Here is a 15,129-nt window from a genome sequence, read left to right as displayed (position 1 = left end):
TACCATTTCACGCCAGTCAGAATGGCTGCGTTCCAAAAGTCTACAAGCAATAAATGCTGGAGAGGGTGTGGAGAAAAGGGAACCCTCTTACACTGTTGGTGGGAATGCAAACTAGTACAGCCACTATGGAGAACAGTGTGGAGATTCCTTAGAAAACTGGAAATAGAACTGCCTTATGATCCAGCAATCCCACTGCTGGGCATACACACTGAGGAAACCAGAAGGGAAAGAGACACGTGTACCCCAGTGTTCATCGCAGCACTGTTTATAATAGCCAGGACAGGGAAGCAACCTAGATGTCCATCAGCAGATGAATGAATAAGAAAGCTATGGCACATATACACAATGGAGTATTACTCAGCCATTAAAAAGAATACATTTGAATCAGTTCTAATGAGGTGGATGAAACTGGAGCCTATTATACAGAGTGAAGTAAGCCAGAAAGAAAAACACCAATACAGTATACTAATGCATATATATGGAATTTAGAAAGATGGTAACAATAACCCTGTGTACGAGACAGCAAAAGAGACACTGATGTATAGAACAGTCTTTTGGACTCTGTGGGAGAGGGAGAGGGTGGGAAGATTTGGGAGAATGGCATTGAAACATGTATAATATCATGTATGAAACGAGCTGCCAGTCCAGCTTCGATGCACGACACTGGATGCTTGGGGCTGGTGCACTGGGATGACCCAAAGGGATGGTATGGGGAGGGAGGAGGGAGGAGGGTTCAGGATGGGGAACACATGTATACCTGTGGCGGATTCATTTTGATATTTGGCAAAACTAATACAATATTGTAAAGTTTAAAAAAAAAAAAAAAAAATCACTTTCTCAGGCTTCTCCCCAGAACTAAAGAAACAGAAACTCTGCAGCTTGCATCCAGGAATCCAGTTTTAACATGCTCTCCAGGTAATTCCTTTGCCCACTACAATTTAGAGGTTGCTGCTGCTGCTGCTGCTAAGTCACTTCAGTCGTGTCCGACTCTGTGCGACCCCAAAGACGGCAGCCCACCAGGCTTCCCCGTCTTTGGGATTCTCCAGGCAAGAACACTGGAGTGGGTTGCCATTTCCTTCTCCAACGCATGAAAGTGAAAAGAGGTTAGCTCCTCTTTAAAGGAAGGTCTGGGAAAGGCTTGAAAAGGATTTATATTGCTGGTAAGGAATTGTATCACAAAGGGGAAAACTTCAACCTTGCAGAGTACTGCAGATCTGATGCGCTCCCCACTAATGTTGTTCAAATTCGTGTTGGTAATAAATCATATACCTGCATATCAACATTGCTTCAGCTACTTCACAATGCAACACTATTTGAAAGAAACTACAGACAAAGAAAAGGCAAGAAATCCCTGTGCTGTACTCTAACTGGACTTGGTGTTGGAGCAAAGCAGGCATAATCTATCACTCAGGCTGCTCGCTCCACCCTTAACCTCTTACTGCCAGAAACACAGGAGCTGCCAGAAAGGGAGTAACAACAGGCTGCCCATTCCCAAGCCCCACCCCACCCCACCCCACTCCTGGTGACGAGCGACATCCTGTCAACATTTATGAATCCCCAGCAGCCTTTCCACCAGCTATCTGTAAACAGATGACAAAAAGGCCATTTTCTTAAGGTGACAGGGTTTGAGGAATTTTTCTAAGAGGTATCCAACACAGTGCAAGGTGAAGGAAATTACCTACTCTAGTCTGTTAATGAAACAGTCTTTTCACACAAATAATGTAAGAATTCGGCAACACATAACAGGCACACTATTAGACATTCTAATTATCCACTTAATAAATATTCATTAATTGTCTAATTCTAAATGTGGAGAATGAGATGAGTAAATAAGATAGTCCCTGGCATCTAGGAGCTTACAGTCTAGTGGGCAAGACAGACAAAACGGCAATTAAAATGTAAACCACAACAGATCCAAAATTTCAGTTATAAAATCATTAAGTACTAGAGATATAATATACAACATGATAAATATAATTAACATATGAAAGCCATGAATAGAGTAAATCCTTAGAGTTCACATCACAAGGAAAAAAAATCTTTATCATTTCATTTTGCACCTATATGAGATGATGGGTATTCACTACTAAACTTACTATGATAATAATTTCATGATGTATATGTCACATCATTATGATGCATACCTTAAACTTATACAGTTGTTGTTGTTTAGTCTCTAAATCATGTCCCACTCTTTGCAGCTCCATGGACTGTAGCATGCCAAGCTCTTCTGTCCATGGGATTTTCCAGGTAAGAATTTTGTCATTTCCTTCTCCAGGGGATCTTCCTGACCCAGGGATCAAAACTCTGTCTCCTGCATTGGCAGGCAGATTCTTTACCACTGAGCCACCTGGGAAGCCCCCAAAATGTATACAGTACTATCAACTATATTTCAATAAAAATGGGGGAAATTTTTTAATAAATAAAACAGAACAATTATGAGTTGTAAAATGCATAAATCAGGATGCAAGTGGGAGTTCACAGGACAAACAAATGACAGTCCTTGGGTGATTTTAGGGAAGGCTTATTGAAAATATGCTTAGAGTTGAGACTTGGATGATGAGCAAAATTTAGTATGATGAGAATGGAATAACATTACAAACGGAAGAACATGTGCCAAGTCCCAAAATCAAGTACATGGGTTATTTGGATACCATACATGGTCAAATATTCAAAATCATGTCATTGCACTCATTTTACCAATTATTTCTAGCCTCAAATTTCGTTTAAGATTTGCTAAAAAAAGTTTGTTTTGACTGTTTCTAGAAAAATGGATAATAATGTCTTTACAGCCTAGTCCTAGTTATCCTAATCTCTCAACTGACCCACAGTAATGGCCCCCTACACTAGTCTCTTTACGTCTAGCTCTGCCCTCCTACAGTCTAGTCTCCATAAAGCAGCCACAGTGGTTTTCTTTCCTTAAGTGAAATCACTGCTTCCACACCTTAAAACTCTCTGGTGGCTTCCCATTACACTCAAATATAGTCTGGTTACCACAGCCTCCAGGTCCCTTTCTAATCTTTGTCTCATCTCTTAGGACTCTCCTTTGCTCATTCCATTCCAGCCAAATTTTTCTTTGTGCCCCTCAAAATGCCAAGCGTATTCCTGCCTCAGAGCCTTCGCATTTACTGTTCCCTCTGCCTGAAATGGTCTTCCCTCTGCTCTCCTCATAACTAGCTCCTTCTCATCGTTCATGTCTCTGCTCCAATGTCATCTCCACAGAGAAATATTCCCTAACCAATTTCTCTAAAACAGCAGTGCACCCCTATATGTTTCTGGGATATGCATAACACCAATTACCATATGGTATTATTATGGATTTGTTTACTTTTCAAAATTTCCTGTCTACACTGTCAGTTATATTTGGGCCAAATTTTCTCTGTCTCATTCACCACTGTGTCCCCAACATCTAGACCAGACCTTTGCACATAGTTGTATTCTGAAAACAACATAGCTGTTGAACGATAGAACAACTAGCTGATAAATATTTAAGTGAAATGTTTTATTGTCCTGTAATAGTTTATTATTAACATTGCAAATATATATGCAACTATATTGATTAGAATTTAAATTTCATTTCAAAGTGATGATGATAAATTTACTGCACTCGATGCTGGAAAAAAATTATAAGAATTCTGTGTTGATTCTAGTATAACTTTACTACTTTATCTAAAGGATAATATAGAGTGTTTGGTGTATGTGTCTGTGTATTTATATACTATATACTATAAAGGGTAGCAAAAAGTCACTAATGCTTAAGTTGACAAATCAAGAAATAGTAATATGAGTATGTTGCTTATAAATAACGGCTTAATGACCATAAAAATTGAAAAAAGAAATGTCCTAATTAGTTGTCTTATAGAACTTAAGAGGCCTTGGGACTAGGAGACTAAAGTAGGATATGGTGACTGTATTTGTAATCATGAATGGTAAGGGCACAAACACATTTATTAAACAAATCCTAATACAACAGAACTAAAGGACTGTCCTTTACATTTAAGAGAATTGTAGGCTAAGTTCATACTGCTTGACAAATTGGGTAGATAATACAAGTGTTACCCAATGCTTTAAGCAGTGATGTCACTCAGTCATGTCCGACTCTTTGCGACCCCATGAATCGCAGCACGCCAGGCCTCCCTGTCCATCACCAACTCCCGGAGTTCACTCAGACTCATGTCCATCGAGTCAGTGATTCAATATGTACTTAACAGAAATTCAGGTTGTCTTGGTTATAAATGAAATGTCTTGAGACTGAGACCATGGAGATCAAGGGCTTTCTGAAATATGCCCTTTTGCATCAAGACTTGAAAAATAATACCAAATGTAATTACTATGCTGTTAAATGTAATTAATATATGAATATCCGTGGCAGACACTGTTAGTTGCTTACACAAAACCCACTTTCCCCTTCTTTTCTAACAATTTTTATGTTACTTTGGGGCAACAACATGCTCTTCTGCATTTCCCAATCTTCCTTCTACAAGGAGGGGCCCATGAGATATAAGCTGAGGCATCGGCTGAAGCTTTCAAGAAAGCTCATTGACAAGGGCTGACTCAGCCAGGGGTCCATCTTTGTATCCTCTCCTCCTGACTATATGGTGAGCGTAATGACTGGAGCTAAAACAGCCATCTTGAAACCATGAGGGAAAGCCCAAGGAAATCGCAGAGACCTTGGCCGTGACATCCCTGAGGGATGGGGCAGGTGAGGAGTAGGGAATGAAAGGAACTGTGGGGCAGGAATTCTTTGGTGGGGGGTGATGGAAATGTTATAAATTACATAGTGATGATAGCACCAAATGCTTCCCAGATGACTCAGCGGTAATGACTCTGCCTGCCAAAGCAGGAGATGCAAGAGATGTGGTTCAATCCCCGCGTCGGGAGGATCCCTTGGAGGAGGGCACGGCAACCCACTCCAGTATTGTTGCCTGGAAAACTCTATGAACAGACGAGCCTGGCAGGCTACAGACCATGTGGTTGCCAAGAGTCAGACACGACTGACCTACTGAGCATGCACACGTGCTGTAGATTTTACAGCTTATTTCTGGAGGAGAAAGTTCCTTTGCCCTTGTAATAGTGCCTTTAATGAGGATAAATATCCATTCATGTGTCACTCCTGGCCACTCTTTACCTGTTCCTGACTCCTCGGTGAGGACACGCAGTCCAGTGGGTAAGTTTGGAAGGAGAAGCATACATAGGCCAGGTGCTTCCTCCTTTTCTTTCTGGGAACTAGATACTCAAAGGAGTCACCCCTTCTGCTCTGCCCATAGACGAAGCCCTGCTGGAGTCTGGGGTGCTGTGCTCAATTCTGCAGTATAGATCACTATAAAGTTCACTTGCCTGAAGACTGACACCACATCCCCAAAACTCTGCCTTACTCATTGTCTTGTGTGTGTGTGTGCGTGCTAAGTCGTTTTAGTAGCATCTGACTCTATGCGACCCTATGGACTGTAGCCCGCCAGGCTCCTCTGTCCATGGGACTCTCTGGCCAAGAATACTGGAGTGGACTTGTCAATAATTCACATAATGAAAAGTGGTGTTGTTTACTGGGCCCCTCAACCACAACCCTTATTTTAAAGCCTTAGAAGGAATGTGTATCAAGATGTATCAGGACCTCCAGCCCATTAGCTTTCTGAAGCAGTGAACCATGCAGAAACTAACTCTTCAAAGCTCTATAATACACTTGGAATTTTCCCAGAGTCTTTCTGAAAATCCTGATCCCTAGTTTGAAGTATACTGTGTAACAGAGGGAGGTCCATATAGAAAAAAAGTGAATGTGGCCACAGTTGATCAGCATTGGCTGGAACTGAGCACTCTCAGGCCTGGGCTTGTATTGGAGATGATGCTTCCATGAGCTTACATGGCCTCTCTGCACTGCTTCCACCCTGCTTGCTAAAGAGAAGGGAAGCTGATGTGACACATGCAGGATTTTTACAGACACATTGCTCTAGAAACTGGGACAGACATCAGCCGCTTCAGTCATGAGTGACTCAAATACAATATGCCACTCAGTCCAGGCTCAATCAGCTGCAACCGGACCTTGCTTTGTGAAAAGATGTGTCAGGCAGGAACTCTGAGGTGAATATTTGCAAAGCAAATCATATTTTCAATCCACAAAGAAACATTAGTATTTAAATAAACCATATGATGGATTTTAAACATCAGCGTCATTTCATGAAAAATCAAATTTTCATATTAAACTGTACCCCCTTCATCCTGGGATTTGACTGCGTGTGTCAATTTTGAATGCAGGAAGCCATGCAGTCATTACCTTACAAAGTAGCCCGTAATGACTTTAAACATCTTTAACTGTTAGAAAGGTCCTCCTTCTATGGAATAAAATTCTGCCTCACCTCCACCTTTCACCATCCATCTAGGATCTGTCCCCTGGAGCTACACACCATGGGATGTTTCAAATAGTCTAAACAGCCATTATACTACTGTTTCTTCTCTAAGCCAACTATCCACAAGCACTTCAATTTAATTTGAGATACATGGGAGTCCATATCAGAAGCACAGCCTGTAGGGGATATAAAAACAAGCTAGCTTGACCTTTAAAATGCCATCCTTATTGTCTCGGAGAAGGAAATGGCAACCCACTCCAGTATTCTTGCCTGGAGAATCCCAGGGACAGAGGAGCCTGGTGGGCTGCTGTCGATGGGGTCGCATAGAGTCGGACACGACTGCGGCGACTTAGCATGCTTGCATGCATTGGAGAAGGAAATGGCAACCCACTCAAGTATTCTTGCCTGGAGAATCCCAGGGATGGGGGAGCCTGGTGGGCTGCTGTCTATGGGGTCGCACAGAGTCGGACACAACTGAGGCGACTTAGCAGCAGCAGCAGCCACCTTATTGTCAAGTGAGAGACACAGATATGTGTATACAAATAAGTATAGTTGAAAAAAGAATGGATTTGGAGAAATAAAAAACAAGAAATAGAACAAAAATAAAAATCAAGAAATAGAACAGAATTACAAATGAAATGCTATAGGGAAAAAAATGAGAACGATAATTAATCATATTTCTTGACTTTAATGTATTAAAACTTTCAACCACTAAAACCCAACTTTTCCACCTACCTGTCTACATAGGAAAATCATGTACACCTAAATCATGTGGTTTCTAACCAAACTATTCAGTCAGATCAGTCGCTCAGTCGTGTCCGATTCTTTGTGACCCCATGAATCGCAGCACGCCAGGCCTCCCTGTCCATTCAGTAATTCATCTCAATTTTCATTTTAAGAAATCTTAAAGAAAATTGCTATTTATTGTTGTAGTCCAGTAAGGTACTCCCATTCTAATCTGAGTCAACACCATCAAAATGAACTGTTGAATTTCTAATGTACAGGTAAACTAACATATTGCCACAATCCACTTCTACAAGTGTTGTTAGTATTCACCTGAGCATTGGTAAAGCATCTATATACACTGCTTAATCAATTCCTCATTCAAAGTTACAGATTATATTATTCTAAATAACTAATTATGTATAGGAACATAATAAACCATGCCATAGAGATGAACGCTCTAAAAACACAGGTCAGTCCCCTACTCCCCTGTCCCTCATCCTAAAGCCCCCAGTGCAGCAGAAGTTGACGGGAAAAAACATGGAGCTTCTTGAGAATGTGTAAATAAAGTAAAGGACAGAAAGGGAGGTGGAAAAAAAGAGTAACTTAAGAGTGGACAAACACTGTCTCAGCCAGGTGATCAAGGTTTTAACATCAACAGTGGTAAGTCATGTGGACAGTGTGTACATTTGATACAGTGTGAAGAGAAAAGCACTTTGCCTCTGTGGTCTTCCTCCTGATAACCCACAACCTTGGTCTTATAACAAAAATACTAGACAAATCCCAGTTTGGGAGCATTCTACAAGGTACCTAGCCTCAAACCACTCCTCCAAACCACCAAGGTCATGGAAAACAAGGCAAGTCTGAGACACTATCACAGCAGAAAGAAAACTAAGAGGACAAAATGACTAAATGCAATGTAATAGCCTAGATGAATGCTGAACCCAAGAGGACTTTAGAAAACAGACTTTAGTTAAAAATAATATATCAATGTTGGCTCACCAGTTCTGACAAAGGTACCATACAATGGAAGAAGTTTACCATAGGGGAAACTGGATGTGGAGTATACAAGAATTCTCTGTAATATCTTTCTAACTTTTCTATAATTCTAAAACTGCTATAAAACAACAAAAAATTATTTTTTTTAAAAAAAGGGAAGGGATGGAAGTTCGGCAATGGAGGGCAGCTGAAGCCTGATGGAAGAAATGCCCACATACTGAAGTATGGGGAAGTCATGCTGGCTCATCCAAGAGTTACCTTGACTTCTATGCTAACTAAAACAGTCTATTTGTGGGTTATCAAACATAACACTGTATATGTGCTTTAACTATTAAGTAAAAGGGTGTACTACCAAGAAGTAAAATATATTCATGTTAAAAATAAAGATTAAGAGACTTCCTTGTCCATCAAGTGGTTAAGACTCTGCACTTCCACTGCAAGGGGCATGGGTTACATCCATGGTTGGGGAACTAAGATCCTGCATGCCACACAGCGTGGTCAAAAAATAATAAAATAATAAAGATGAAATCCCTCCCTTTCTGGGACACCAGTGCTGGTGGTCCTTTGATGATAAGACTTTCTTCCCAGGTGCTAAGGTTAGTGACTCACTGTGTACATGCCAATCTAGTTCTTTGAAATCTTGAAGGAATGAATCCCTAATTTGTTAGACGTTCTTTGCTTTGATAAGATATAAAACTGTGCTGGAAATCATGCTTCTCCAGAGGAGTTCCTCAGAATTATCTGAGGGACTGTCTCCCAGGCTATAGTCCTTAATGTGGCTGAAATAAAACTCTTTCCAATTCCCATTATAGATTGCTTTTTGATTATTTCTGTCAACAAGGCTACAGCTCTATGTGTGGACTTTGCAGAAGGGTCGGAGAAGTAAACCCACTATTTGTAATATTATTTCCATAAATAATTTTCCAGAGTTTCAAACAACCAACTTATAACTATTTCTTGAAATGCAATCTGTTTGCAAATTAGGGTATGTGTCTTTGAGAACAAGGAAGAGTATATTTGACTTCTGGAACATTTTGACCACCATTTTGTCACCAAGGATGATTTAAATTCAAACATTCTAAATATAAATATTACAGCACAAATTTTTGGCTAGAAAGTATTTTCTGTCATAAGCTCCATCAAGCTAATTCATTGATCAATTTTCTATCAGGACAGGACAGTCATTTTCCATTTTTTCCATATTAATTTTTATATAATTTAGGGAATTTTCATTAATAATAGTTTCATTTCAATATTTTAATGACAATTTATCAGTCTATATTTTGTCCATTTTACATGTCCTTATATCTTCCTCCATGGTAAATTTACTTTCATAACCATTATTTCTAACAAGCCAGTATTCACTAAGATTTTTATTATGCTACACTTTTAAAAGATCTCTTTATTTTTCATTTTATATTATTAAATTCATTTTTTAAGTTTTTATTATTTATTGTCAATAATTTCTACACTATTATTATGACTCAGACAAAAAGCTAATGGTTTGTATTTATTTCTTAGGTAAGCCACTGGAAAATTGTAAGCAGTTCTGTGAGACACAGAGGGACACAGGCTGGTGCCACTGCCAACAAGTAACAGAGCGGGTCAGAAACTGCAGTTCTGAGTGAGCTGACTGCTCACCGACCAGGTCAAATGTCCTTGGAGCCAAAACGACCAAAGAAACATCCTTAGGGTCATCTGGAATGATCTAGATGTCCAGGTCCAAATGTCCTACATCAGTTCATATACATGCTCAGTGCGTAGGTTAGGAGGAAGGCAAAATAAATATGGAAAGGGCATTGAGAGGAGGAGCAATAGGATATAGTGACTAAGAGCACAGGCTCTGGTCACGGTTCAAATCCCACTGCCACCACTTAACTCACTGTAACCTGGAAGAGTTATTTCACTATGTCTTAATTTCTCCATTTGCTAAATGAGGAAGCTGCTTGAGGTCATAGGGTTGAGGATTAAATGAGTACAGAGCTTGGCACACCCTAAATCCTCAGCAAATGTCAGTGTATAGACGTGCAAATATGTGACTATGGGTTTGTCCCACAAACTAGGCCTTGATAAGCCAATAGTATGCATGTACTCTCACAACTTAATGACTGAAAAACAACTTTCTTCCACTTAATACACTGTAAACAACAGAGGTCATTGCACTAAATCTGATTTTTAAACCTGACTGTTTATGTATGGGGCTTTCCAGGTGGTGCTAGTGGTAAAGAACCCACCTGCCAATGTAGGTGATGTAACAGACTCAGGTTCAATCCCTGGATCAGGAAGATCCTCTGGAGAAGGGCATGGCAACTCACTCCAGTATTCTTGCCTGGAGAATCCAATGGACAGAGGAGCCTGGCAGCCAATGGTCCATAGGGTCACAGAGTCAGACACAAACGACTAAGCCCACATGCAGTAGGATGCTCAGCACAGGGAACACTCTCAGTAAATGTCATACACGTGCGTGTGCACACACACACTCAACTACGCCCATAACTGTCTAGTAAACAAAATACTTTGTCAAGTGACCTTTGTCAGCATTTTCATATTTTATGTCATATTTTACATGCTTCAGTGACTCTTTGGGTCCATTGTCAGTGTAGATTACCATGTCCCTGGGTACACCAAAGACATGGTAAGGCATGAGGGGTACAAGGCATGAATAATTTTAAGTAATCAATTTATTTATCTTCAACTCCCATATATATTTTTTCCCCTAAAACTGACCTGCCTTAAGGAGACAACAGTAATCTGTCTTTATTTTCTTTTCTTATGTCCCTTTCCAGTTACCCTTTGAAAAAAGGGCCTATTTCTTTACAAAAGACATACTTTCACCCATTCTTTAGCTTATTCAGGTACATTGCCCCAAGGTGCAAAAACCTCTAAGTACCAAAATACAAAGATAATTTAACCCTCTAATCAAGGTTTCATAAAACACCCCTAGCTTTCTCCTGAAGACATGAATTTCCAAATAAATTTACCTTCTAAATAATGTTTATCATACTTTTAAATGTACTTATATTATTTTCATCAAATGTATTCTAATAAGAGTCACAATAGTAACTTAAGCCAGAATTAAAAAAAAAGAATAGAGCTTTATGATCAAAGGAAATTAAGAAAATATATTATACACACATATATATGTATATACATACTGCAGAAAAGTTCAGTGGGTCACCAATCAGAACCACTCAAGCATAACACTCAGGTAAAATTCTGTGGGGGAAATTGAATGGAAATCAAATTCAAACAGAAAAAAAGTATGATGCAAACTTGGGTGCAATCTCAAAAACAACAAAATGATCTCTGTTCTTTTCTAAGTCAACAGTAATCCAAGTCTATGGCCCAACCAGTAATGCTGAAGAAGCTGAAGTTGAACGGTTCTATGAAGACCTACAAGATCTTGTAGAACTAACATCCCAAAAAGATGGCCTTTTCATTATAGTGGACTGGAATACAAAAGTCAAGAACTACCTGGAATAACAGGTAACTTTGGCCTCGGAGTACAAAATGAAGCAGGGCAAAGGCTAATAGAGTTTTGCCAAGAGAACACACTGGTCAGAGCAAACACCCTCTTCCAACAACACAAGAGACGACTCTACACATGGACATCACCAGACGGTCAATACCGAAATCAGATTGATTTCTTTGCAGCCAAAGATGAAGAAGCTCTATACAGGTAGCAAAAACAAGACCGGGAGCTGACTGTGGCTCAGATCATGAACTCCTTATTGCCAAATTCAGACTGAAATTGAAGAAAGTAGGGAAAACCACTAGACCATTCAGGTATGACCTCTATCACATCCCTTATGATTATACAGTGTAAGTGACAAATAGATTTAAGGGATTAGATCTGATAGACAGAGTGCCTGAAGAACTATGGACAGAGGTTCCTGACATTGTACAGGAGGCAGGGATCAAGACCATCCCCAAGAAAAAGAAATGCAAAAGGCAAAAATGGTTGTCTGAGGAGGCCCTACAAATAGCTGAGGAAAGAAGAGAAGCTAAAGGCAAAGAAGAAAAGGAAAGATACACCCATCTGAATGCAGAGTTCCAAAGAATGGTAAGGAGAGATAAGAAAGCCTTCCTCAGTGATCAATGCTAAGAAATAGAGGAAAAAACTGAATGGGCAAAGACTAGAGATCTCTTCAAGAAAATCAGAGATACCAAGGGAACATTTCATGCAAAGATGGGCACAATAAAGGACAGAAATGGCATGAACCTAACAGAAGCAGAAGATATTAAGAAGAGGTGGCAAGAATACACAGAAGAACTATACAAAAAATATTTTCATGACCCAGTTAACCACAATGGTGTGATCACTCACCTAGAGCCAGACATCCTGGAATGCGAAGACAAGTGGGCCTTAGGAAGGAAGCATCACTACGAACAAAGTTAGTGGAGGTGATGGAATTCCAGTTGAGCTATTTCAAATCCTCAAAGACGATGCTGTGAAAGTGCTGCACTCAATATACCAGCAAATTTGGAAAACTCAGCAGTGGCCACAGGACTGGAAAAGGTCAGTTTTCATTCCAATCACAAGGAAAGTCAATGCCAAAGAATGTTCAAACTACTGCACAATTGCACTCATGCTAGCAAAGTAATGCTCAAAATTCTCCAAACCATACTTCAACAGTATGTGAACCATAAACTTCCAGATGTTCAAATTGGATTTAGAAAAGGCAGAGGAACCAGAGATCAAATTGCCAACATCTGTTGGATCATCAAAAAGGCAAGAGAGTTCCAGAAAAACATCCACTTCTGCTTTACTGACTATGCCGAAGCCTTTGACTATGTGGATCACAACAAAATGTGGAAAATTCTTAAACGAGATGGGAATACCAGACCACCTTACCTGTCTCCTGAGAAATCTGTATGCAGGTCAAAAAGCAACAGTTAAAAGTGGGTACAGTTAGAACTGGGAACAACAGGCTAGTTCCAAATTGAGAAAGAAGTACATCAAGGCTATACATTGTCACCTTGCTTATTTAACTTATATGCAGAGTGTATCATGCAAAATGCTGGGCTGGATGAAGTACAAGACGGAATCAAGATTGCCAGGAGTAATATCAATAACCTCAGATATGCAGATGACACCACCCTTATGGCAGAAAGCGAAGAACTAAAGAGACTCTTGATGAAAGTGAGAGTGAAAAAGTTGGCTTAAAACTCAACATTCAGAAAACGAAGATCATGGCATCCAGTCCCATTACTTCATGGCAGATGTATGGAAACAGTGAGAGACTTTATTTTGGGGGGCTCCAGAATCACTGCAGATGGTGACTGCAGCCATGAAATTAAGACACTTGCTCTTTGGAAGAAAAGCTATGACCAACCTAGACAGCATATTAAAAAGCAGAGACATTACTTTGTCAACAAAGCTAGTCTAATCAAAGCTATGGTTTTTCCAGTAGTCATGTATGGATGTGAGAGTTGGACTATAAAACTAAGCACCAAAGAATTGATGCTTTTCAATTGTGGTGTTAGAGAAGACTCTCGAGAGTCCCTTGGACTGCAAGGAGATGCAACCAGTCCATCCTAAAGGAAATCAATCTTGACTATTCATTGTAAGGACTGATGCTGAAGCTGAAACTCCAATACTTTGGCCATCTAATGCAAAGAACTGACTCACTGGAAAAGACTCTGACGCTGGAAGGACTGAAGGCAGGAGGAGAAGGGGATGACAGAGGATGAGATGGTTGGATGGCATCACTGGCTCTATGGACATGAGTTTGAGCACGCACCAGGAGTTGGTGATAGACAGGGAAGTCTGGCAAGCTGCAGGCCATGGAATCCCAACGAGTCCAACAGGGAGAGTGACTGAACTGAACACTTTCTGTTTTGAATGAATGATGACAAATATTAAATCACCACCATATTTATATTCCACTGGATAAATTTTTAGTGATTTTTAACATTTTAATTTAGAAATAATGATAGTTACAATAAGCCAGACATTACATCCTTTGCAACGATTTAAACTTATGACGGAACACAAAGAAGATAACAATAATGCTTTTAGGAGCTACACTGGCAAAAGTATTATCACCCTACAAAAGGAAGCCTCCAACACCATCTAGGAGTCTATTCTGCAACAATTTTACCACAGTGGTTTCAGTGGCAAGTAACGGAGATCACTAGTTCACGGACCCTCCTCTTTTCCTCCCCCACTTCAGTTTGCCTTCTCGATCGGGACCCCTCGCACTCCCTTAGATGGCCCACTACCAGCGCCCGGCTGTTCCTCCTTCTCCCGGCCTTTCTCCCTAAGGCGTCTCGGCTCTCCTCCCCCGTCCACCCCGGCTCTCCTGCGCATGCTCCCTTGGTCTCCTTCCCGCCCGCTGTGCTGTGTCATGGCCGGGCGGAAGTCCCAGCCACAACGGGGCAGGGGTTCCTAAAGATGGGCTGTGGTTGTCGCAGCTTTCTAGTCTTCCTCCCCAACACCTCTTTGATCTCCCGCTGTAGGGTGGTCCCCTACCCTGCACTCTCCCGAACACTTCGTAGTCCACGGATTTGAGTGGCCTGGCGGTAGACATGGCGGCGGCGAGCCCTCTGCCGAGGAGCCGGAGCGGGGTTCGGGGCGCGGTGACTGCGGCGGCCGCGAGAGGGAGGGGGCACATGGGACCGCTTGGCGCACCCCGCGTCTGACACCGGCCCGGGACGCGACGCGCCGGGGTCACGCGTTGGGAGGTGGCAAATGAGACGGCGGGGACTGGGAGCGAGGGCAGCCGGGGATACCTGGAAGACAGAGGCCGCTGGGCCCGCGGCGGTCGGAGGGCTCCTTTCCCTGCCCCTCCCTGCTGGGGGAACCGGGCTCGCTTCCCGGGAGGGACGCCCGCTCCGCGGCCCTGCGGCTTAATGGACCGCGGCGCTCCTTCGTCTGTGTTTGTAAACAAAAGCCGGAGGCTTGGCCCAGATGTTGGTAGTTTGGTACCCTAAAATGATTGCTTCTGAAATGAAAGATCTGCTAGCCCACTATTTCAGAGTACTTGGTTAGTAAATTTTTATTAAACGTTTAGGTAACTGCCACAGTGATTTTGAGCCGTTCTTAGGGTGGCAACAACATCTG

At 41.3% G+C, this 15,129-nt stretch overlaps 1 protein-coding gene across 7 annotated transcripts in view; it reads right to left on the bottom strand.

The window, feature by feature from the left end:
* Positions 1-14,792, bottom strand: part of ACYP2 (acylphosphatase 2) — a 193,203-nt gene extending 178,411 nt beyond the window's left edge. For 6 of the 7 annotated variants that reach the window (XM_044925907.2, XM_044925908.2, XM_025261019.3 and 3 more), the window contains exon 1: positions 14,539-14,792. In XM_044925907.2, the coding sequence (XP_044781842.1) occupies positions 14,539-14,680 (142 nt within the window). In that variant the 5' untranslated portion in view covers positions 14,681-14,792. The other variant, XM_044925910.2, reaches the window with a different exon arrangement.
* Positions 14,793-15,129: the final 337 nt, after the last annotated feature.

This window comes from Bubalus bubalis, chromosome 12 (assembly GCF_019923935.1).
Source record: "Bubalus bubalis isolate 160015118507 breed Murrah chromosome 12, NDDB_SH_1, whole genome shotgun sequence".
Classification (NCBI taxonomy): Eukaryota; Metazoa; Chordata; class Mammalia; order Artiodactyla; family Bovidae; genus Bubalus; species Bubalus bubalis.
This window is presented reverse-complemented; position numbering and strand designations above follow the sequence as displayed.